Raw genomic sequence first — 25,109 nt, 5'->3', positions numbered from 1 at the left:
CAAATATTTTAACATTTTGCGGCGGAAGCGGAAATGATTGTGTCGAATGACGTCACGCGGTGTCTAATGGCTGAACAACAACTCTCAGCGAGAGACAAACTTTCACAAACTTCCACGGAGACGAGAGAAAGTTGGAATTAGCTCGTTGCTCGGGCTCCGTCGCAGTTTGGACGAGTTTGTGTGTTTGTTTCTTCGTCGTCACCGATGTGGACTCACTGATGGATCCACGGTTCGACATCCCGCGGAGGGCCGCCGGTGGTGGCGGGGGCTCCGCGAACTCGTCGCCCGGTCTCGGGGCTCAGTCGCGCCGCAGGAAGATGCCTCCGCGCCCCGCCGACTTCAAACTGCAGATTATCATCATCGGCTCCCGCGGCGTCGGTAAAACCAGCCTCATGGAGAGGTACACGGACGACACCTTCTGCGAGGCGTGCAAGTCCACAGTAGGTGAGGACACGAGGCGGGGACGGGACTTGTTTCTGTCAACTTCTGTGTTGACGTCCAGCAGCAGGGGGCTCCGTCTATTTACTGAAAGGGAGGCTAGCTAAACCACCACGGGGGGGGGTCGTGGTAAACAAGCTGCCTCATATTTATATTTACTGTGTAACGCAACTGACCAGAGGTTAAACCACCAGATGTAGCTGGCTAACTCAAGCTAACTGCAACAACTACACTGGTCAGGCTAACAAATCTGACCCAGAGATGAGACTGCCCCCCCCTCCCTTCACTCACACGTCTGACGCTTGAAATGTTGTTTGGAACAGTTGTATGTATGTTTAGGCTTTTAGATGCAGCACGTCTGCACCCAACAAAGTGTTTATTGTATCTTTTAGTTGTGAAGTTTGCACAGAACAGCTGCACAAGTACAGAGGAAAAGAGCAGATTCAGGAGAAATCTCAAAACTCAAATAATGATAAAATGATGTAAATATCAAGGGAAGCACTCACCATAGACAACTATCAAGAATAACACTGATAATATAGTAAGATAGTTATAAGTAATAGGGTTTTTATACTATAAGACTTTTATATGTTTTACACAGAGGCTACAAGAGCTGTCACTTTCTGTAAATCTTGTAGTCTGAGGATTGGATCTTAAAGTGAGTTTCCCTAAATTGACAGCCAATTATGTTAATAGGTAATATTATACTTGAATAGCACAGATGTCCAGTTAAGTAATTCAGTAGCTATAGTCATAGTTGTTATAGTTATGTTCCTTAGATTACTTAATAATGTTGCTCTGCCGTGTGTTGGACTTGTCCAGTTTATAATACACGAGTAGTGTTGGGTAAACAGTCCTGTGACCGATACAGCAGCCAGCCATAGTGTGCAATCCCAAAATAGGTGCATGCAGGCAGCTGCTCTGGCAGCGCTCCATTTTGTGCCCTGTCACTGCTGTGACTCTGCTCACAGGTTGTGTCACAAATGTTGTACCACAGAGGTACAAGTCTGACAGCCTCTCAACTTTGCCTGAAAATGTTGGTTTCTAATTTTGTTAATTCTTGTGATATAGCTGTCATTGTGCACAGCTTGTAATATAGAAACAAAGAAACCTCCTATTCACAAATACAAAATATGATTCAACTAGTCACAAGCCTTGGAAATGTAGAGGTGTGGTCAGTTGTCTTCATGCAGCTTGATCAAAAACCAGCCAAACCTACTAACTGAACTACAACACAGGCGATGCTGACACATGTTCAGATAAGATGTGTGTTTTTGATCCCTCTTGTAGGAGTTGACTTCAAAATCAAGACAGTTGAGCTGAGAGGGAGGAAGATCAGACTACAGATATGGTGAGTAATTTGAAATGCGTCTCCAGCTCCTTTATTCCTCTACATGGTGCATTTCCTCTGTGCTGTCATTGAGCGTTTCCTCTCCTATCATGCTGCAAGCTGCTCTAACTCACTGGTGGCTCACTGGTTGCATCTCAACTTTGTACGTTAGGTGAAGCGTTTGTAAATAAAACAACTAATAATAGCCTCCACTAAATCCTATATGAAGGTTATTTATAATGTGTCATTTTTTTATCCACCTCATTGATACCAGAGATGCTTGGCTAAGTCAGGCATTCCCAAACTGTTCAGCCCCTGATCCCCCAAATTGGTTGAAGTATGGTCACCTACTATTCCTACGGAGCTGTAAATTGACCTGCTGTAACTAATGCTGATGGTAATCTGTCATGATCCCCTCAGAAGTTGTGTGGGGACAAAGTAAGACAGACTCTTTTTTAATTATTTATTTGAAATTTGAATTTTCTTTTAATGTTATTTGATTTATGGGTGAAAAAATAGTTTGGGAACTACTGGGCTAAATAACAAACATGTGAGTTCAACAACACCATGAACACCACATCCTCCAAATGATCAGATACTTGAATCGGCACCACTAGAAACAGACCCGGGTGTGGGCGGCCATCTGCCTCGGTGGGTGAAAACGGGGGAGAAGAGAGAAAGGGGGGATTTAAGATTTCTCTGAAAGTTTTTAGCTATAAGACACGTTATGAAAAAACACATCTTTTATTCCCTTATCTGTATCACTGAGTAATTGATGGATGTATGTTACGTTAAAATGTCAGTCAATAATGAGTTTTTCAGCAGTTAGGGTGAGAGAGGTGCAGTGTTAGTGCTGCTTGATAATCAGACTGAATTGGCTTTTTGCTTCACTTCATTATTCTAATATATTATTCAAAAACTCAGATATTCAGAAGTCTGTAATCAGGTTAATGTCATTGCTCAAACAGACCACCAGAGACGGTATGATGTTATTCGATGATGATGTTTAGCCCCTGCTTGTGTCTTATGACTTTAACTTGGCCTTAATTACATTTTAAAAACATCCGGCAGCTCTTGTATGATAAAAACACTGATGCCACATTTAGGAAAGGTTTTGTACTGGTAATTGCTTTTGTGTGACAGAGTAGTGGGGACTCCATTGCTTGTGCCTCTAACACATCTGACTTCTTCACTAACACCCCGCCCGCCCTCCTCATCTCATCTGCCGTTTACCACGTCCCGTTTTTGTCCCCGCTCCTCTGTCCGTCCTCGACCTTTCCGATCAGGAAGGCCGCCCTCCGTGTGTCTTGTCTCTCATGTCGAACTCCTCGCATCAAGCTGCCACGCCCCGGCCTTACCTAACGCTGCCATTGTGCTGCTGTGTGTCTGTCTGCTCTCCTGCTCATAAGCCTGACTCTGACTCACAGGGGGAACAGGGACAGACTGGCTGGCTGAAGGTACAGTAACACTGCACTGTGAGTGCAGCTCTAACCGCTTGTCACGCTGCTAACCCAGGATCAGATGATCAGCTGAATCATACTGTGAACTAATAAATATCTGTACACACATTTAAAAATATTTTAATTTCCAAAAATCCACATTTAGTTAAAGTAAATCGAATTAACAATGTCTGTGTGTCTTAATGATCATGTTGATTGTAGCACAACACATTTGATAAATAGTTTACAACACTATAATGTAGCTTTAACTGACATTTTAGTTTTTCTAGTTTTCAACAACTTGTACTGCCTTCTAATCTGAAAATATGTTTCATGTAATCACAACTTTTCTATATTGTCATTAATTGTCTGTTTATATAACAGCCTTGACTTATGAGTGCGTACCGGAGGTATTATAATCGACAAAAGCATTGATATAAACCTATTTCTTCTTACAGCTACAGTACAGTATGTTAAAAGACATTTATCAAATGTTTATATACTGGTAATAATTGCTAAGTAAATCAATTACAGTGTAGAGAATCATTTCATAACTGCACATACATGTGTCACCTTTCCTGTGATGATGATAATGATAATGATGATGATTGTGTGGGTGCACACAGAGAATCTCTCTTAAAAAATGACGTATGAAGAAATGAGAATTTCATTATCAATGAGTAAAATTACATTAATAATATGTTGCTAAAGCTGATTCTTCTTTTCCTTAAGGATTGTTCATATACATCCAAAAGCTGTTGTTATTAATTGTATTGTGTTTAATTTGTGTTGTGCAGGGACACTGCCGGCCAGGAGCGGTTCAACAGCATCACATCAGCTTACTACAGGGGTGCTAAGGGAATAGTGCTGGTGTATGACATCACCAAGCAGGAGACGTTTGAAGACCTTCCCAAGTGGATGAAGATGATAGACAAGGTAACCAAGCACAGATGTAATGTTAACAAATCAAGCTGCATGAAATACTTGACAAATCAGTCACATCGTCCAGCCAGCTTCCATGGTGTCAGTGTGCTGAACAGATTTCAATGCAGTGATCTAGTAAAACTTTAATTAAAAAACGGAGGGTGATGATTTGCTGACATGGCTCCTCTCTGTTCTGTGTCAGTACGCGTCAGAGGAAGCAGAGCTTCTCCTGGTTGGGAACAAGCTGGACTGTGAGAGCGATCGTATCATCTCCAGACAGCAGGGAGAGCGGGTGGGTTCTACACACAACTGCTCCCTGTCAACGTATCACAGAATGTCATCTTTATTCTCCATACATTTAAACAGATCAAGGTTTCTGAAACAAGATGCATCAGTACTAACAGCTTGAAAGCCCAGTCGCAGGAATATAGAGCATAACGATCATACTAAAAACTATGTTAACTCTAATTTAATTAATTCAGATTGTGCTATCATCAAGAACATGGACTTAGAAGACACAATGTCCGACGAGTAACTTTCACATGAGGTCTCTCATTATCGAAGTGATGTAACAGGCTCTGTAATAATTTCACCCTTTCTCGTGTTACAGTTTTCCTCTCGAATAAGTGGAATGCGCTTCTGCGAAGCTAGTGCCAAGGATAACTTTAACGTGGATGAGATCTTCCTGAAGCTTGTGGATGACATTCTTAGCAAGGTCAGTATGAATAGATTAAAGATAATAACCTGTGATTATTCCGTTTGCACCTGCTGCAATAATATTCTCTTGTCCTTCATTGTGCTAGTTGTGTTATTAAATTTCATGCAGTCTGTCCAACTTTTATTTGGTTTTCATCAATTAATGATGTTATATGTACCCTTTGTTCATTTTCTAACAATTCACTGCTTCAATTTGATTCTTGTTCTGCATAGAATTTGGTTTTACTTCTTTCTCATCTTCAAATTGAGACTTAGTGGACATTCAATAAGTCCCCTGCTGTCTGAATCTTCATCGTAGTGACTCAGTTTGTCTCTGTCCCTGATACGTCAGATGCCTCTGGAAGTTTCCAACAAGGAGCTTTCCAACAGTGTCCTGTCTCTGCAGCCTGAACCGGAAGTGCCTCCGGAGTTGCCCCCACCTCGCATGCGCTGTTGCTGAGAGTGGTCCCCCATCCTACACACACACACACACACACACTGCACACACACAGCACACACATGCAGAGCACCAATCTGGCCACCAGGGGGCAGGACGCGGCAGCAGTTTGGAATTTTTGACTACTGCTCTGACTCTCTTTTAACAAACCAGTATTATCTTATCCTTCTTTCTCCTCCCGTTTTTGTAGCTGAACACTATGACATGTGCCGTACTAACACGTGGTCCGCCCACCTCCTTCCACCTTTCTGTCGACATTTGACCCGGACTACCTCATTCCTCTGACCGATAGACGAGCTGTGCCCCTCAGGTGCCTTCAAGGTGGAGAGCCCTCTGGTCGCAGTTGCACATTTTCTATGGAGGGGGGGATTATTGAGGGGCCCTACAGCTTGTTCTCTTGCTGTTTCATTTTGTCACCACACACACACTAAGTTGTAACGTAGTCTGAGTCGCCCCGACAGTCGGTTATCTCACAGAAAATCCGCTTCGGTTCAATTCTGGGTCTCGGTACAGTAGTTATATATTCTTATTAATAAGTATTTTTACCAAGTGACAGGTTGACTTGAGGTAAACAAAGCACATGATGTAAATATGGTGTGTTGCTGTAATGACTGGACAAAGTGCAGATTTCCGTGGCCGGCAGCGGGTGGTCGTGCGGTGGTGATCGGTTACTATTCCTTTGCCTTAAAGTATTAAAGTGGCTGGAACGGCTCTCTTCGCGTTTTCTAAAAACTAATGTTTTGCACTACAATCCATCGTAACTAGACAAGCTTACGTGCAGAAAAATGAAAAAGCACACGACTCGTAGATTAGCACTAACAACTATCAATGTTGCCTCACTAGTGGCCGCTCACAGCTCTTCCACATCCTGTTAGAGAGGAGAGATGGGTAATGTAGTCTTCAGTGGACTGGAGCTTTCACAGGGACAATTTCCACATGTGTTGCTGTTTTTTTTGAGGGAGTAGAGACAGACAGAAACTACACAGGCACATCTTTTTTTTAAGTTTTAAGCTTCGTTCTTTGGTTTTGTTACTAATATTTGTAATTGTTTTGTTTTGGTGTTTTTCCTTTTGGATTCAAATACAGTCGAGAGAAAGCGAGGCGAGTCTCCCTTCGCTGGGGAAACAGTGCAGGATTTGTGTGGTGTTTGAACATGACAGGAAACTTCGATCGGTTATCTGCTCGTTTTGTGCAGCTTTTTTTTTTTTTGCTTCGAGTTTCATATCAAATTAATAAAGTAAAATAATAAAATAAAATCTGCTTAAAAGGGAACGTTTGTGTTTTTTAGAGGAAGGTTAGCTGCTTTGAAATTATGAGTTGGCTGTTTTTTTATGGACCAGTTTGGGGATATCTCATCAGTTGTTTCAACAAGGCAATGCATGTTAGGTTCTCCTTTTGTTCGTGTACACATTAATAATCATTTAATTCCCATTTAATTCCCCGTCTTTGTGGTGAAATTACTGCAGTATGAGTAATGTGCACTGTGGGTGTTTTGTTGCTACATGTTAAAACCCACGAGAAGGACGAGCCCATTCAGAAGACGGGATTTGGAATTGATAAAACTGACTTTCTAATAGGTTTGTTTTATTTATATTTTTTAAGTTTTATGTTAAGCTCAAGCTTTTGTGGACTTAAAATGGCACATGATGGATGGTAACAAATGAATAGTTTCATACCAAAAGAAAAATATATGTGAGCCTGACATCCCAGCACATCTTCCAGTGAGATTAGCAGCCAGCAAATGACCTTCGTCTGTCCGCCTCCCTGACATTTCACCACTAACCCTGTGGTCTTTGTTTCAGTAGCTCAGCCTTATACTACTCAGTGTTTTAAATATACGTTTTTAAACAAATGCTTTTATTGAAATGGAAATCTGTATCCTTTTAAGAGATGGAAGACTGTACTTTGTATTAAACCTGTTTCAAGTCTTTGGAAAAAGTTTTCGGCATGTTTAAAGTGGATTTGTGGTATTTATAACTTGTGGCATTCTGGAACTAATGAATTGCAATTAAAGATATCTATATTTATTACCAAACCGTGGTCTTGGTTTTACTGTGTGACTGTGTCTTTGCAAAAGTTGGCTCTGAGGATCTTGAGGCGACTTTTACCAAACTTCTTTAATAAAGATGCGACATCTGACTGACTTTACTTCTTAATATGGGAAATTTTAGATTGGGGTGTTTGATCAAAGATTGATTCAAAGATCTGATTGATGTACGATCTTCAAATAACGAAGGTGAGTGATGGTTCATCTTGTTTTAATTAAAGATATTTATATATAAATATTTAAGGATGTACATATATATATAAAGATATTCTTGATTTGTATGTGTTGTCGCAAAAGTTTAGTTGACTTTTCTTTATCAACTAAACTGCTGTTGAAGTGATGGATTTACTTCCAAGTGCAGATCTGATAGACATAATATTTTCCATAGAAGAAGGTGAATATTGTTTCTCTTGTTTTGACTAAAGATATTAAGATGGTCTTAGTTTTACTGTGATTTACTTCTGAATACACATGTGTATTTTTTGATGGGGTCTGAGGAAAGAAAGGATCTGATACATAAGATTTTCATTAGAGGAGCAGTATTGGTTCCTCTTGAGTGCATCACCCCAGTGAGGGTGATCAATAACCAGTAGTGCGTGTGCACAGTGTGCGTGTGTGCCATTAGGCCACGCGCACCTACAGCGTGTGAGACCTGGTCCCACAGAAAACAGGAGGGTGTGCTCGGGGTTGCTGCTGAAGCAGGAGCGCATGCGCCCCGCAGAAAATCACGGCCGAGCGTCACACCGCAGCGGCTGCAGCTCCTGCATGTCAGCGAGGAAGGAAGGAGAGGAGACGGGTACGAGAGACACACGGGGGGCCCAGCCGGAACTGAGGGATGGAGACCCGGCGTGAGGAGGAGGAAGAAGAAGAGGGCTGACGCGACCCCCGACTCACTCCTCTCTCTCCAACTTGAGCCTCGTGCACGAACCCGGGCTGCAGATGCAACCTGTCCGTCCTCCCATCCGTCCCAGTAATCCCCCTTTTGATTGCAGCGGTTCCTTACGATGACAACCTGGTGAACGCGCACAGGATGGAGTAAAAAAAAAACGCCCGGCACACCGCAGGATGCGCAGCCCCAGCCCGGCAAGGAAGAAGAAGGAACCTGGCTGTTTGTCTGGCGTCGCATGTCCGAGGTTTTCCGCGGTGCTGTGGATTGATCGTCTCCTCCTGCATCGCCCTCCTGCAGCTGCCGGTGTCGGGGGATAATGGAGAGCCCCAATGGCTCCGGCAGCGACACCAAACCGCAGAACCACCAGTTGGAGAAGAAGCGGCTGAACCGAGCGCCTTCCCCGGCCAGACCCTTCCTCAAGGATGTGCACCCCCGCTCCGCCAAGCCACCTGCCATCGTCCCCAAATCCCCCAAACTCCACAAGCAGCAGTCCGCCTCGGTGCCCTTAGCCCACCCGAACCGCAGCTCCAGACGCAGCAGCACCGGGGCCAGAGAGAAGCCAGCCACCGTCAGAAGTAACACCAAGTCTGCTGCTGCCAAAAAGCCCACGAAGGTGCCCCAGCATGCGGCAGCAGCCGAGCCCAAAGCCGCCGGCACCAAACCGGACAGCACCGGCAGTCCGACTCTCATTAAAGGCAAGAGGGGGAAGCTAGGCTCGGGGTCCCCGGGCCCTCACCTCCATGGATCCCCGATCCGAGTACCGACCGGGGCGTCCCTCGGCCGGGTCAGCCAGACCGACAGCAGCTCGGACCTGTCGGACTGCCCGTCCGAGCCGCTGTCGGACGAGCACCGGCTGGCAGCGGCCGCCAGCAGTGACGCCGAGTCCGGTACCGGCTCCAGTGACCGGGATCAGCAGGGGGCGGATAATCCGCCGCGGGCAGAAGCGACCGGAGCTGCGGCTGCAGCTGCTGCTGCTGCTGCTCATCCGCCGCGCACAACCGAGGCTCCCGCCGCCAAGGGAAGCATGTCTCAGGCTCAGCCCGCAGAGAAACACAAGAAGCCCGCAACAGGCGCACAACTCGCACTGCCAGGCGCCGGGGATGCAGCCGAGGAGGAGCTGCAGCGGGAGATGGAGGATTTGAGATCTGAAAACGACTACCTCAAGGTAAGAGGTTGCTGCCCCAACAGCTGGAGAATCACTATCATCCAACTCACATGACCATTTTTTGTTTTGCATCGTGTATGATCTGTGTGCTGCAGCAGCTGGTTTGTAAAGACCCTCGATCGGTCCTGTTTACACTAAAGTCCCAGCTCCACTTCTCATCACAACCTGTGACAAGTGTCCTTGAGCATCTTCTCCTCGAGCTTTCAGCCTAATCTCACTGACCACAGTCTGAACCCAGTGCTCTCTGATGCCCGGCTGCCATGTAGACTCACCCCCCCATCCATCATCTTTATAACCTTCCCTTTGCAGCCTTGTGGTTTTAACCTTTATGAATGGCAGTTTTATTGATAGCAGTGGTTGCCTGTTTTTAAAAAATGTCATGTTTTTACACTGTTGCTGTCAAAGTCACCAAAGTCTGTTTCTACCGTGAAGATTCGTCTGTTACACTTTGGCTGCAGATTTGTCTCCGTGTACAGATCCAAACTGCACTTACACTTATTCATTATTAGATTTATCTCTACTGAACTCCTTTGTGTCAGTGTGCAGGACTATTTATAAGCGAGTATATAATGTGCAAAAAGCCATTGACTGGTTCAAGAGGGAAAAAATCAAGGATCTGCAGTGTTTCTTAATTAGTCTTTTGTTTTCCAGTGTGTTGTATTTTCTGTGTGAAGACTTCACGCAGGACCCTCCTCCCCCCTTCTACTCTATAAGTAGGCTATACCCATAAGTTGGGGAGGGGGGGGGGGAGGGGGGACAGACAACAGATAATGCGGCAAACAATCTAGCAGTTTTCTTTTATTTCCCCCCAGATGGGAGACAGGTTTATTTGAATGTTACTGTGAGTGTTTATTTCAAACATGATCACGCATGTCTGTGTGTCTGTGTCTCTCTCTCTCTCTCTCCGGCTCGGTGAGAACACAAGAGAGTTAATCAGCTTTGCAGCCTCTCGCTGTAATGGCTTTATCCCACAGGACTTGATAACAGTCAGATGTCCCATGTGTGTGGGGTTCAAACGCCCTCCCGCCTGGCTGTCAGGCTGCCAGCTGGGTCTCTGAGGTGAACTCCAGAGACATCCCCCAGCCACCCCCGTCATCCCAAAATGTCTGGGAGTCCCAGACATTACTGCCTGTTTTAATTCATCTCAGAGTTGACACCTCTCTGCTTATTATTCTATCAGCATTATTGTGTATATTCCTGGTGCTTTGCTTCTTTTGATTGAGAGGAACAGAAGAAAACATGATGAGGTGATGTGTGACAAAGGTCATGAAGAGGATGTGAACCTTTGTTATTTCATGTACATCACAGCAACAAGACGCTGCAGAGTGATTGTTTTTAGGGCTAAAACTAACCCTGATTTTCATTACAGGATAAACTGCAGAATACTTTTTTATTTAACAGTTAATGAGGTCAATGAAGTGTCTTAAAATAATACTAAATAACCAAATTCAATGCTATAAACCGAGTAAAAATGTAGGATTCTATTTCTGATAAGCAATTAGTCCATGTCAATTATTTGCTATCAGCTCCTTTTTAATGTGAAGATTTGTTTTATCCATTTAATATTGTTATTTGAACATCTTTGGGAATGAAGACAAAACAAAACATTAGCACATTTTATTTAAAACTTTAAAGATTAAGCAATTTAGTTGACGACTGTACGTTGGACAGAAGTCGTTTATGGAGACGTCGCTCCACCACAGTTAAAGAGATGACTAATTACCGGTGATGACTCGTGCACACTCACCACAAACATCAGTGATAATCTGTAAATATATACCTGGTCCCAGGATGCTGCTCTGGTTCTGCTTTTAACCTGTCCCATCGATCGGACCGACCCTGTGCGAGGTCGTTAGCTCCTTCCTCAGGGCCCCGCTCAGATAACACCGGGCTCTTTGCCTTTCCCAATGAGGACAGATTGAGTTTTCATTAATTGATACACTCTTCCCTCCCTCCCTCACCATTCAATATCCAATTGACTTCTCATCAGGTGCCAGTCAAGCTGGTGGAATATCCCTCCCAGGGGAAATCTCCTGAGTAAACTGAAGCACCCAGGATAGCAGGCGAACAGATACCCCCCCCCGAGGCCACCGGACAAACCATCGTCGTATCTCGCTCACTTATACAGATAAATCTCTTTTTGTCCAGACTAGGATGTTTCATGTTGATCGGAGTTGGGGAATATGAATGCATCAAATCCAAGAGATAAGATGCTTCATCATTCCTATTCTCGTGAACATGGTATTTCAGAATCAGAATCAGAATCAGAATTCTTTTTATTGCCAAGTATATTTACACATACAGGAAATTGCCTTGGTGTGGTTGGTGCATTTGGACATAAAAACAACAATCGGACATAAAACAACACTATATACAGAAAGAACAATAAGTTATGTTATGGGCACATTCAGGAACACTTTATGGCACAAATATTTATTTTGTACAGAATGAACAAAAGTTACCAAACATTAGAGATTTATCGATGCAAGTGTTGGATATCAACAGTGTAACTGAAGTAACAGCTGGACCCTGTTTCCACCGTGTCTCTCAGGATGAAGTGGATGAGTTGCGGGCGGAGATGGAGGAGATCCGAGACAGCTACCTGGAGGAGGAGGTCTACCAGCTGCAGGAGCTGCGGAGGGAACTGGACCGGTCCAACAAGAACTGCCGCATCCTGCAGTACCGCCTGCGGAAGGCCGAGCAGAAGAGCCTGCGGGTCGCACAGACCGGCCACGTGGACGGAGATCTGCTACGGAGTCTGGAGCAGGACCTGAAGGTCTGTGACACCGTACAGCATGTTTTTGATTTAGTTTTTCTATGTGTTTGGGTGCATATGTAAGCTCATATATAAATAATGTAGCATGTGCTTTAATGAAGCATAACAAGACATATATGTGTTTTCTATCTTAATCTCAGGTGGCCAAAGACGTGTCGGTGCGCTTGCACAACGAGCTGGAGAGCGTGGAGGACAAGCGCAGCCGAGCTGAGGACGAGAACGAGCTGCTCAGACAAAAGATCATCGAGGTGGAGATCTCCAAACAGGCGGTGCACAATGAGCTGGAGAGGACCCGAGAGGTGAGAGGATGATGATGCTCACATGCTGGTTGCTCCACTGCTCCCTCAGGTCACCGCCACACACAAAGACATGTTTTTATGACACTTAGGAAACAAAATCATTAAAAGAATCTAAGACATCCGCAGATTTTGAGTATGAATGCAGACTTTGTTTCGGGCTTGTGCTAAGTTCATGATGATACTTCAGCGTGACATGGTGGTAAAGTGGTTAGCGCTGTTGTTCTTTCTGAACGGAGCAAGAAGGTTTTGGGCTTGAACCCGGCAGCCGGCCGGGGCTGTGCAGGGTTTACATGTTCTACCTGTGGCTGTGTGGGGTTTTCTGTCTTCTTCTACTTCTCCAGCCTCTTCCCATGTGTGTATTTGAGCAGGAACTAAAATTACCATCATGTTTTGGGTGATGTGCATAATGTTGCTATTTTTGTGAGCTACATCTGAGCTGTTTATATTTTGACTGCACGGTAACTGTAGAGTCACACATCAGATTCATGTAGTTTGTAATCATTCCATATTGGTTCAGTTGCCTTTTGAATTATTGCAGAAAGAGAATAAAGTTTTTCCACCTAAACTTTAGAATTCAGACTTTTATCCCTGAACTTTTGCCGCTCAGTGGAGGGAGTGTTTGTTTTGATAGAGGCAGGGAAACTTCTTCCCACAGGTAATAAGATGAGTGGCGGTTGTTCCTTGGGGCTGCTGCTTAAGTTCAGCTGCTTAAACTAATCAATTCTGACAAGCAGCAGGTAACACGCCGTCTGGCAACAAGCAGAAAGTAGGCTAATACCCGACCAGTCAGGATGGAGATGCATTGGGGTTTTCTCTTGGCGACTGGATGACACCTTGCTGCCGTCATGTGCATCACAGTATCTCAGCTTATTTCTGTCGCATGCCTCCACTGGTCGAAATTCTATATTCCAAAGCCGTTCATGACCTCAACTTTCAGTACTGTTGGTTTCAAAGGCAACTTATCAGCGCCTGACGGAGCTGCATGTTTCCCGGGACAGACAGTAAATCCATATCTCGTCTGGATGTGACAATGCATCAAGTGCAAACTCTGCTTTGTGTTGTTGTCACTTGACACTGGTGAACGCTCGAAAGAAAATAATTGGGGAACAGTATGATTGAAGTGGAAGGACATTACTCACGATGAGGAGCGTCTCAAATTTGCACAACAGTTGCAGCATTCTTCTGTCTGTTTGCTCCAGAGCTGTTTCTCAGAGCAGGATTGCAACACGTACGACCGCAGGATGAGACAGGCTTTATTTGAGCAAACAGAAATAGTGGGCGGAGGAGGAGAGAGGCAGAGATAGCTGCTGCTCCAATTGATTGCAGATTTTTTTGTGTTCCCCCCGAGATTTGGCCCAGAAAAACAAAATCCACGTCTGAATCTGCACTTCAGTGTCACGTGACGCTGTTTCTCTTCCCTCCCTCCTTTTCAGAAGCAAATCTTCATGATGCCGGACCCCCCGATATTTTTTATTATCTAGTTTCTCTGTCCACATCCTCATTTTGAAAGTCCCGTGAAATTAATAATGCACAGTAGGAACTCATTAGTTAATTTGAGTGTTGATAGCAGCAGATGATAAGAGTGTTTACAAACAGAAACCATTAAGTCAGGGCCGCATTTAATTGACCGAATCCCACAATCTGCCCTTTGCTCAGTTGCTCAGTCACAGAGATACACATCAGGGACCGAGGAGCCCAACAACAAGATTGTGTTCCACCCGACTGAGAGGTTGCTCCTTTACTTTTCAGCTTTAATTAGATTATATCAATTGTGACCAAGGTGCAATTTCCTCATTCACCTACACACTCCTTTGTGTTTTTAGATTTTGGAAGGCACTCCGAGAACCTTTCTGTGCACTTACAGATATTTGACTCTTGGTTTAAATTTGTTTTCATCAGCGTGTTTATAATTTAGGTTTGTGTAAAAACTCAATTGCCAATTTTGATACTACACCAGGAAAAATTCGCGTTTGGCATCATCAGTATTATGCTGCAATCTGTGTGGAATAATTTAGACAATAAAAAAATCCTGTCAAACCCTTTTCTTATTACTTTAGTGGTAAATACATGAAACTGACCTCAGGACAGTTTGTGCGTCTCTGGCCTCTAAAGCTCGTCTCCTCCTGTCCCCTGTTCTCTGCTGTCAGAGGCTACACAGTGTGACTCTGGCCCAGAGATTGGCACCCGTGCACGGATTAATCCAAGAAGAAGGCCTGTTATAAAACAGCCTGGCATGTTTTCATACACGCTGACGGGTGGGGGGGAGGAGGGGAGAAAAAGACAAAGAGACACAGAGGTAGAGCAGCGGAGGAATCGGCTACAACCAGCTCCACAGACCTGATACTAAACAGTTTCAGGGAAGAAGGTCGTCAGGAGCGTCTCTCGTTACTGTTTTGGCTCGAGGAGCGAATTGTTCCTGCTTGCATGTGTGTGGTCACTGCGAAAGGAGAGCAGTGATTGGTCGAGAGATTTCTTCATTCCTCTGACATTTGAAGAAAGGCTTAGTGATACGTGTAATGAAATGGAACTAATGAAACGTCAACGTGCATAACACCAGCATCAGGTGATTTATTAGGTGTTCCCAGTCCCCTGCGATAGATTCGTCTTTCATTACAGCAAATTATAATCCTTTGTGCTCAGCTGTTCCTCCTCAGCGAGCACCAGAGTATGTCATATTTCCTCTGTTGTCACTCAGAAGCATCTCGTGAGGACAGGATGTTGAAGAAAAGCCCAAAAGTAAACATTGCATCACACATTGTAAAACCACCATCTCTTAGTGGAGGTGTTATTGTGTTAAACCATGTCAACACCACACTGATAGTTCTGATTATACTTGTAGGATAAGAAGAATATCTGATGTAGGTGTAACTGCACGATATCACACATAACAGCACCAGTCAGAACATGTATACATACATCACCTTCTTTAAAGGGTGGATTCACCCAAATGATCAAAAACATACATGCATACATGACTTAAAGTCCGAAATTTTTGGAAAATTTAAGTAATAATTTTGTATAAAAGTTTGTTTTATTAAACCAAATGTCCAAAACTTACATTTTGTTTAGTTTACTATAATATATGACAAAAAAAATACAGATTTAAAGCATTTGAGAAGCTGCAACCAGGGAATAAATCAATTATCAAAATAGTTGCTGGTTAACATTTATCATTGCAGCTCATATCAATACCACTCATATCTGTATGGTATTTAATTTAAAGCCACACCCAGTAGCTGAGCACTGTCGCCTCACAGCATGGAGGTTCCTGGTTTGAATCCTGGTTGGACTGGGTTCTTTCTGTGTGTAGTTTGCATGTCCTCCCCGTGTTTGCGTGGGATTTCTCTGAGTAAGCCAGCTGCCTCCCACACTTGCAGATTGGGGTTAGAACAATTGGAGATACTAAATTGACAATAGGTGTGAGTGGTTGTTTATCTCTGTATGTTGGCTCTGTGATAAGCTGGTACAGCCTCCCTGTTCTGGTCTGAAGGTAACAGCATATCCACCAGCAATAGTGGGATACAGCCACCCTCTAAACAGCGAAAAGACATAAACCACTGTGGTTTTATTCAGAGAGAGTGCTGAGGCAGTGTTGGGCACAGTATTTTCATTTTTGCACGCATGTAAAAATAGGAATCGCCTGTGTCTCTAAGAGTGTCTCCCAACATGAGTCTTTTATTGCAGCATGCCACTACTACAAAGACTCGAGTGGGGAAAGCCTGCATTGTTTATAAGTCGCGTCGACGATGCCTGAGCGAGAGTCGCCTCAGACGTCATTCGTTTCATGTCAGAGCGGCAGTCTGGTGCTCCTCTCTCACACTTTTCCTGCAAGATCTCAGCACCAGAGATGTTGGCTTTGAAGCATCTCCTGATCCTCCTCTTCATCGTACCGTCTCCCCGCTCCGCTCAGCTCCTCTTCTCCGCTGTGGTTCCCTGCTGGAGGAGTGTGAAGGAATCTCATTGACCTAGTTAACATCTTGTGTCAGACTGCACCAATGGGAAGGAGAGCAGGCGTGAGCAGAGGAGTAGCGTAGGGACTCTGCTGTAAGTTGAAAATCTGCTGCAGTGACACACATCCATATAAAGATCCCCCATTTACATAATGAGCAGCAGAGGGTGTTTGTTTGAACGTGTTGCTGTTGATGCTGGATGCTGTTTCCAAAGATTAGAAGGTCAGACCCCCCGTTGACAACATCATAAAAAGCATGGAAGTCAATTTAAGAACATTCCCGTCGGTCAAAGTCTGCTTCGCACTTGATAACATTAATATTAATGTACGTCTTAAAGTGAAGTAGGCCAAACCTGAACCGTGTGGCCGTAAAGCTTTTTAGCAGCGATGATGTTGCTTCGCTCTCGGCAAACCATCGCCGACACAAAGCAAATGGAAAAATCATCGATTTTGCATGAAACCCAGGAGCGATGTGTTATGAGTCTGGAGCTGCGTCGTTTGAAGTTTAAAAGCCTTGAAATAGGAAATTCCTCCTCCGAGTTTTTTTTTAGATGCAGACATTTTGAAAGTGTTTTAATTTAAAAAAAAGAATCGTGTCTGCTGCTTTTATCATCGCAAAACATCCCGAAGCATTCGTGGTTGCAGGAATCAGAGCATTTGAGAAAACACATTAACGGTCAGCGTAACTCTTCAGAACTTGTGTTTCTTATATAAATTCAAAGCATCGTTTTTAATATGAAAGCCTTTTAGCCTTTAGATCATGTGTTAAATGATAGTATAATATACATTCTGAATTTAGCAGATTAACTCATTGTCTATGAAAGCAAGAAAACACCTGGGAGCTGTTTTCTTCATGATCAAATTACTTGAGGTGCAAAGTCACAGCTGCAGCTGCCATTCAAGGCCCCTGTGAGGAGTTTCAAACTCAGAAATAAGAAAAGGAAATTGGGTAAATTTAATCCATCGCTTTTGCTCCGAGGTGATAGATTATATTTAATATGCTGCAGAAAGATGAATCATAACTAAAAAAGCATGATCACGTAGAAGCAGCTCCAAACAGAACCTGAAGTGTTGCTGCAGACACCTGGCTGAGATTTACTCAAATTTCAAAAACTGGCATTAAGTCCAGTAAAAAACCTAATCTCATCATCACAGTGAGTTGCTCAGTTTAACCTAGATCTGAAAACGGAGGAGCCACACACTTCCCCATTCAGGGCCCCGCTTCTCCACTGTGAGAAATGTTATTAGCAGTTATATTTAGGCAGGTTGACAGCAGCTTGGCAGGCTGTAACTCAGCCTGATCGGTTGTGTTCCTCACCTCTCCTCCGAACACAGGGAACAGAACAATACGGCTCCCAGTGGCAGGTGAGGGCCTCGTCAAGGGTTGTGGAGAGTGAGAAGTTGTAGGTTTCGATCTCTGTTGTGTAGCTGACTTTTATACGAGGGAAGAGCTATGAAAAATAACTCAAAGATGCCATTAACAATACAGATGCCAGGTGAAGCTGATAAGATGAATAGTTCTTGAGATATGTGAGCCACATAAAGAGAGACAGAGATTTTTAGAATAAGTAAATAGATGAACGTACGTTAAATGCGTTTGTGAATCATGTTGCTTCTTGCCTGTAGGACCTTCATATCCAAAACTGTGCTGATGTAATCACCAGTTCTATAAAATAATCCAAGCCTGGTCACATGTTCCCCATCAGCCCCTCAGTCCTGTATGTCAAACTGTGTGTTTCTCAGTTTGTAGATGAGACCACGGGGTGTGTGTGGAATCAGTGAGTCGGTCAGTGATGGATTAAAAGAGCTCATTTCATGTGGCAGGGGTCAGAGTCTGTCTGAGTCACAGAAGGCTGTCACCACGTTCCCGCCGACAGCAGCTGGGTGACACAGCGCTGCCACAGCGCTGCCACAGTGTAGAGACGAGGTACCAGACTTTATGGTTTTATGTCGGAGAGTCTCCTTGCACGTAGGAGTAGACATGATCCATTGTTGACATAAAGATATTGACAGTAACACCCTTAGAAATATTGGCTTTTTAGCAGATAAACCCTCCACTGTGTTCACTGGATATTCACTATCTTTGTGCATGAAGTGTTTGGTGCTGCACAGACAGCACATGTTGTGTTGTTGGAGCTTTTCTGTAGAAAACAGCTGCTCTCTGCATCTGGAAACTACACAGATGAGTGTCGCTTGAACCAAAGGGTTCTAGTTTCGATGCTCAAACTATGGTACAGTATCGACTGTAGTTTTGAAAACAAATTCAAACAATACACAAGTCTAAACAAAGTATTTTAAGCTTTATTGACAGTAAAGGAAAATCTTAGATTCAGATCTTATTGTGTATTTTTTTTTAAACTCAAGATGCTTTTAACTTTTCTCAGTTCAAAGCAACATACGCTCCTTGACAGAGTACAGAGCTGTGTCCGGTCGACCTCGCTGCATCTCTTTAGCATCTGCCTTGATATTCAGAGTGCTCTATTTTGGGAGATATACAGGTCTTGGAAGCTGCGTGAGCAAACTCCCCTGTGTATATTTCCTCCATACAGTAGATGCATCTGAGCATCGTGGGAGCCTATAGACAAGTTAGTGCTTTGGGTTTGAAGGGAGATGAGCTTGTTGTAGAAGATGTGAGGGTGAAGGACAGATGGGAGGCAGACAGAGGCTGACACTTCCAGCTCCCTGGGGCTGTGTGTTGCATGCACACACTCATGATTAAGTGATGACTTCAGCAATAAAGAGTTGCCGACACAGCTTGTTACAAAAAAGCAAAGAATTTATCAAAAAGCTGCAGCATCTTAGTGAATCTTATCCCTCTGGCATCCACCTCTTCTTCCTGCTCTTCACAGCGTTCAATTACACAGGAACTGACACAAAGGATGAGTGAGTTTAAACAGCTCCACAGGCTTCTCAAGCTCCCATAACAATATGTGTCATAAAAGTATTAATCTGAAAATATCCCTGATTATTACAGAAAACTGAAATATGAGCTGATATCCTTTAATAGCGGGTTTTGAATTTGAAGCATTTGAATTTAATAGATGATTTTACCCAAGTTAATTTATTGTACTGTAAGTGTCATAACGCTGATCCATAAATAGAAATGGAAATAAGAATAAATCTAAATTACTGGACATGTAAACAGAGGACGGAACAACATTTGTATTTTTTTCCGTCATGAGGCAAATATATGATTCTGAACAAACAGCAGCTTGCATCGTGAAGCTCACAGCGCAGGAAACAGATGAAATGACAGAATGTTCCTAAACAAATGTGGAAATGAAACAGCAGAGAACAATCAAGTCCCTTAAAGACCCGACATTAGCATATAAATAGAAAACTAATTAACAAGGGCGAGAGTAAATTATTGGCAAGTAAAAGCAAATGTTTATTTCAAGAAATGCTTCTTCTCTCTGCCTCAATTGGTCAGAGAAAATCTGTTAGACACATATTAGTGTTAAAGGTGTCTGATGATGCTTGGCAGAGGTAACAAACAGCACAAGTTCTAGGAGACACAGACTTACTCAACAGTCATGATGATGCTGAAGATCCAAATTTAGGTGAAATTAAGTTTCTCAGGTCAGGAAAACCCATTTCATCAGGAAGCTGTGGCGCCTGCTGTTCAAACACGACCCCCCCGGACCTCTGCTGCCACCTGAGCTCGGATGTCGTCGTCTTTCACACGGCCCAGTGGCAGATTGGTTGTCTGCTGGGATTTGATAATACAATCTCCCTTTGCTCCTTCACTGGCTCCCCTCCCACCGTTTTCAGGCCACAAGGACCACATGTGTGCAGAGGTGAAGGCCCCCCCCCCCCCCCCCTTATTACCGACCCATTGTGAACCATTTGTCACACACAAGGGGACAGAGAAATATTGAGTGGGCCATAAGTGGCGCGGGGGTGAAGACGACCTCATTGTCAGCCAGCTGGATATCAACGAGCACTTCCCCTTTTCAACCCCACACCCTCCTCCAGTCTTCCTCCCCCCCGAAGCTCCTGTCACAAATAACGAGAAGCTGTTGTCTGGTTCCCATTAGTGAGCAGAGGACGCAAGGCAGGGGATCCTAATAGTGTCCTAGACCCTGAAACAACTCCATGATCATGGGATTTATTTATCTGTGGCTTATCCCCATACACCTTTTCTTAATGGTCGCAGAAGGAAAACCTTGAAAAACAGCTCGGCTCATGCTAGTCATGAATAGTAGATGATCTTCGGAGTGGCTGGAGGCCGTCGCTCGATGATTATCGTGGGCTTGAGGATAACAAGCCCCTGATAAAGGCTCAGTTAAAGCTCCGGCAGCCATCTTGAGGAGGCTATTTACAGAAACAATCAGATATTGAAGAGGCGAAATAACACTATTGTTGTTTTCACAGTAAATTCAGTTTCTGCCCTCACAAACAAGTTTTTCTTATACGAGATGTCTGAAGATGTTTAGATTTTCTACATTTAAATTGTCTGTGAGGCTAAAAATTCAATTTGTCATCTACACACGTCTGTGGCGTGTATATCATGATGTTTAAGTGACGAGTAAAAGCAAATAAGCAAGTGAAGGTGCTGCTGTTGTCGACCATGCTAACTTTAGCTCACTTGCTAACAGTGTCAAAGCGCCTGTCGCTCCGAACAGGCAGACGTCCGTCATCCATGTGTAAGTGTCACCTGCTAAACTCAAGGAAAAGGCAGGAAGTCAATCTGCTTCGATCAGCACTCGAGAGGATCAGCTCTCAGAGTAAAAGCTCACAATCTCCTCGATGCCGACGATCTCACAGACTCCATCAAACTGAACCAATATTTAATTTGTCTCCACGTTCTAGTGATATTTTGGATTTCGAATCAAATGTGACGGCTCTAACACAGACGGATTGAATCCACTATTGGATTTGGTCTTTTCCTGGGATGTGTTGATGACAGTGAAGAGATACATTTGTGAGAAAATGAATAAACGTAAAGATATAACAACACCGGGTTTATCCTTTAATTCTCCTTTTGAAAGGGGAATTCTGAATCTAAGCCAAAACCAAGTCTGGTTACATAAAGGAAGAGATGATCCCTGTTCCCTACACGTCTGAGCCGCTGATATTTGTTATGACAGCAGCCGTATGGGAAAGTGTGGTATCTCTTTCTGTTTTTATGATTTGTCAGCATTATTTCGCCTGCAGCCCTTCAGTCAAGTTGAAGCTCTCCGATCTTTGCCCGTGTCCTCTGAACATCATGATGAGTGCGGAGTGACATTTTGCCTTCCCTCGCCCCCCCCCTCCCCTACTCGACTCTCTCTCTCTCTCTCTCTTATCTCTGCACATTACACACGCCACTGGCCCGATGCCAGCGCCGGTCGTCCCAGAATACTCGGCGGACCTGCTCAGGAGCTCGCAGGCAGATGACATGGCAGCTCTTCCCTCCTCCTGGTGTGTCTGAGCCACAGTGTCGTTTATAGCCGTTGGTGTTGCTCCACAAATGGGACGACTCCTGTGACACATTGCATTTACTATTTAGTTATTTTAATAACCTAACGTCAGCGTCCTGTGTGTGAGCTGCCGATGAGAGGGCAGACTTTTTGGACGGCTGTGGATGACCTCCAGACAGAGCAGCCACCAGTGAATGAGTTTCACAGATATCGGCCTCTTTTGGTCACCTGTGTCCCTCGGGAAGGAGTTTTCTTTTTCTGCTGAGTCTGCACGGCCTTGTAAAGCACCGGCCTGCAGCTCATTTACACACATTCCCCCCCGGGAGCTGCTCGCTACAATCTCCTGCCTGCACCAAGGACCATGTGATAACTGTCCAGGGGAGAAAAGGAGCTTCTCATTGATCGTTCATCTCAAACAAACACTTCTATTAACCCCTTGAGATAGTTGTAGCCTCCTGCACTTTGCTTTTATTATGACAATGCCACACTTTTGTATAAAGGGGATAATCTGCCTTGTCTTTAGGGTTAAAGTTATTCCACAAGTAATAGATTAATCAACTTTATTGTTTCAGTCTTTCAACCGAAAGAATCAAAACAATTCTGAATCTTCTCTGACTCCAGCCTCTAAAATGTATAACTGTATAAATGATATAACTTGTCACTTATTCTGGAGGACGATGAGTCTGATTTTCAACCTGAAGAAACCAGATCGTTTTCATAACATTTCAAGTGATTATTCCTTTATTTTGTTCAGCGTAGCATAAAAACATTAAGACTGGTAACAGGAGGAGAAACAGCAAGTCTGATGTAAAACCTGCATCAATCAGCACCTTTAGTGAAACTAGTCCTTGATGAACAGCCGTTAATTTTTAGACCGTTAGTCTGTTAAACCTGCTCCAGCCTCATGAACACACATTAAAGAATTAGGTGCACCATCCCTTTGTATGACAAGTTTAGGAGAAACACAAAATGTTTGGCTTGAAAACAGTTTAATTCAGTGTTTTAATATTTTACAAATGTTTTCTGCAGTTAACAACTTCAATTCAGAAATATTTGTATTATTCTTTAACCCATATTCCTTGGTTTATTATTTATCATTACTGTAATGAGTCCTTCCCACCCCTAGGCCCTGGCCCCACCCCTCCACTTAAGTATGGTGGAAATTGTCTGTTTAGTTATTGCATAATCCTGCTGAATAACAAAACCAGCAAACAGGCATGAGAACTGTTTTTGGGGAAAGTCTCAGAACTGGAACTGTTTTCAAAATGTTCCCTGATGTTGTTTCCTCGTGCCTCGCTGTCTCCTCGTGTCACTTTGACAACAGAAAGGTCAGTCAGCACCTCCCCCCCCGCTGGCCTCCAGCCATCGAGGACCTGTGTCCCTGTTAGACGACCACCAGCTCCTGCACAGAGCAGTGACGGGAGGTTGCCAGTTCTGCACTTGTCAACCCTCCACGTGAGCGAGGGGGCCACATCAGACCCCACAGCAGCTCAGTGGTTATCATGGCTACGTCCAGTCTGCTCTTAAAGGCCACAGTGTTTTATGAGGGCAACACTGCAGGCAGGTCAGAGATGATTAATAGCAGCACAAGTAGGAACAGCAGCAGCCGCACGTCACTGCGAGTCGAGAACATTAACGTCAGGAGGAAATGTTAAGTAAAGTTTAAAGTGTTTCTATAATGTTAAATCAATTGCTCAATTCTCCGTGTCAAAGAGGCTGAGCCCAGATTTTTCAGTTTGTCCGTCTCAAACCATTCGTTTCCATGGCAGCCAGAGATGGACAGGCCAGTGACGCAGAGGGTCATTAATTACTCTGTGAAGATTTCCTGCTTCACGACTGTTCACAGGACGACCGACCACTGTTGACTGTTGCCTCTGAGTCTCCTCTGACGATCATTAAAAGACTTTGTGCTTAATTAATTCAGACTTTCCTTCTTTAGTGTGTTTTCCTGTGAGACCTGAGACGAGTGTACTTGTGAAGAATCGAGCAAATAGTACAGTGAGAAGTGCTCATGTGGAAAACTGGCTCAGTCTAGATCAGCGGTTCCCTCGAAGGGGAACAAGATAAACCTGAGAACCCTGCATGTGATTAAACCAGAAAGAAACCAAATTACACCTCAGATACACAAAATCCATTCTTGTCTAATATTGTGGTACATTGTATAAACAGAACAACAGCATATTAGTTACAGAAAATGATAGTAAACTTTTCACTTGACTTCTTGAAGGGAGTTGAAAGGTTTCTCCTTTTATAATAAAACTATAATTTCACCCAAGAGCCTTTATACCTTAATCGTATCCCCCAAAATATAATAGTGCGTCATTCATTGCTTTTGGCAGTGGAGTCTCCATAGAAACAGCTGTTTGTCACACGTTTATTCTCCTTATCGCTGTTGGCTCAGTGATGTGGACAGATTCGCAGACTGCAGGACGAGTCCACCTGCCCTCCTTCTTATCCACCTGCCTCTGGTCTAATATCCTCTTATCTTAAAGAAGATAACACAGAATCCTCACTGCCTCCCTCCTTCCTTTATTTCCTCCCTTCTTTTCTTCTCGTTAAAGCATCCAGAATACGCTTGTGTGGCACTGAGCTCTTGGTGGCTGATACATGAGCACGTAGAGTAGTTTCCAGTACGGCTTTATGCACTTAAAATAAAATGCTAAACCTGCAGAATAGAAATGAATCCGTCCAGGCTGCGTGTCAGGAAGGTACCGTGAGATGCAGCATATTGTAATCACACGTTTGGGAGAAGCTGAAGCTGCTAATGGGAGCAGTCACTGAAGTATGGCCTGCGCTCTCTCTCCTGCCGCCTTCTCACCGTGGGATCTGCCGACTCAGCGTAACAGACTCAAGGCAGTTCAAGAACCAGTTTGCCAACGAGTCAATGTATCTTGCATGCAACACACACACACACACACACACACACACACACACACACACACACACACACACACACACACACACACACACACACACACACACACACACACACACACAGTGACTTATCACAAGGCCGAGATTGTGTCACACTGTTAAACCTGGTTCACTGTGGAAGGAAAACAAATTGTTGTCGCTCAAACGCCCACATATGTTTGGAGGCCATTATCCTCTGATCAGTTATTAGTATTATTACCAGCTAATTACTGTCTCCTGTTGTTTTGTCTAAATCAGCATGTAACAGAATCAGCACCGCACAAGGGATTAGTAGAAAAACTCTTGGGGAATTGTCTCGCTTCCCTTAAAAGTTGTCTCCACCTTGTGTCTGCGGTTTGTGCCAGCTGGCAGCGTGGCAGCGTGT

At 44.0% G+C, this 25,109-nt stretch overlaps 2 protein-coding genes across 8 annotated transcripts in view; both read left to right on the top strand.

The window, feature by feature from the left end:
- The first annotated feature begins 29 nt into the window (after positions 1 to 29).
- rab12 (RAB12, member RAS oncogene family) lies at positions 30 to 24,767 on the top strand. 2 transcript variants are annotated; one of them, XM_034612483.1, is made up of 7 exons: positions 30 to 444; positions 1,729 to 1,789; positions 4,005 to 4,143; positions 4,334 to 4,423; positions 4,742 to 4,846; positions 5,180 to 5,313; positions 24,711 to 24,767. In XM_034612483.1, the coding sequence occupies exons 1-6, from the start codon at positions 219 to 221 to the stop codon at positions 5,285 to 5,287; spliced, it is 729 nt and encodes a 242-aa protein (XP_034468374.1). In that variant the 5' UTR covers positions 30 to 218; the 3' UTR covers positions 5,288 to 5,313; positions 24,711 to 24,767. The 2 variants fall into 2 exon arrangements, with proteins under 2 accessions (XP_034468374.1, XP_034468373.1); XM_034612482.1 differs by lacking the exon at positions 24,711 to 24,767 and having other exon boundaries at positions 5,180 to 6,070.
- The window catches only part of LOC117777647 (microtubule cross-linking factor 1), a 53,858-nt gene continuing 36,814 nt past the window's right edge, over positions 8,066 to 25,109 (top strand). For all 6 annotated transcript variants that reach the window (XM_034612455.1, XM_034612456.1, XM_034612453.1 and 3 more), the window contains exons 1-3: positions 8,066 to 9,385; positions 11,937 to 12,161; positions 12,302 to 12,460. In XM_034612455.1, coding sequence (XP_034468346.1) covers positions 8,537 to 9,385; positions 11,937 to 12,161; positions 12,302 to 12,460 — 1,233 coding nt within the window. In that variant the 5' untranslated portion in view covers positions 8,066 to 8,536. The remainder of the gene's footprint in view (positions 9,386 to 11,936; positions 12,162 to 12,301; positions 12,461 to 25,109) is intronic.

Source organism: Hippoglossus hippoglossus, chromosome 17, assembly GCF_009819705.1.
Source record: "Hippoglossus hippoglossus isolate fHipHip1 chromosome 17, fHipHip1.pri, whole genome shotgun sequence".
In the NCBI taxonomy this organism is placed as follows: Eukaryota; Metazoa; Chordata; class Actinopteri; order Pleuronectiformes; family Pleuronectidae; genus Hippoglossus; species Hippoglossus hippoglossus.
The sequence above is the reverse complement of the archived record's forward strand: the minus strand, read 5'-3'. Positions and strand labels throughout refer to the sequence as shown.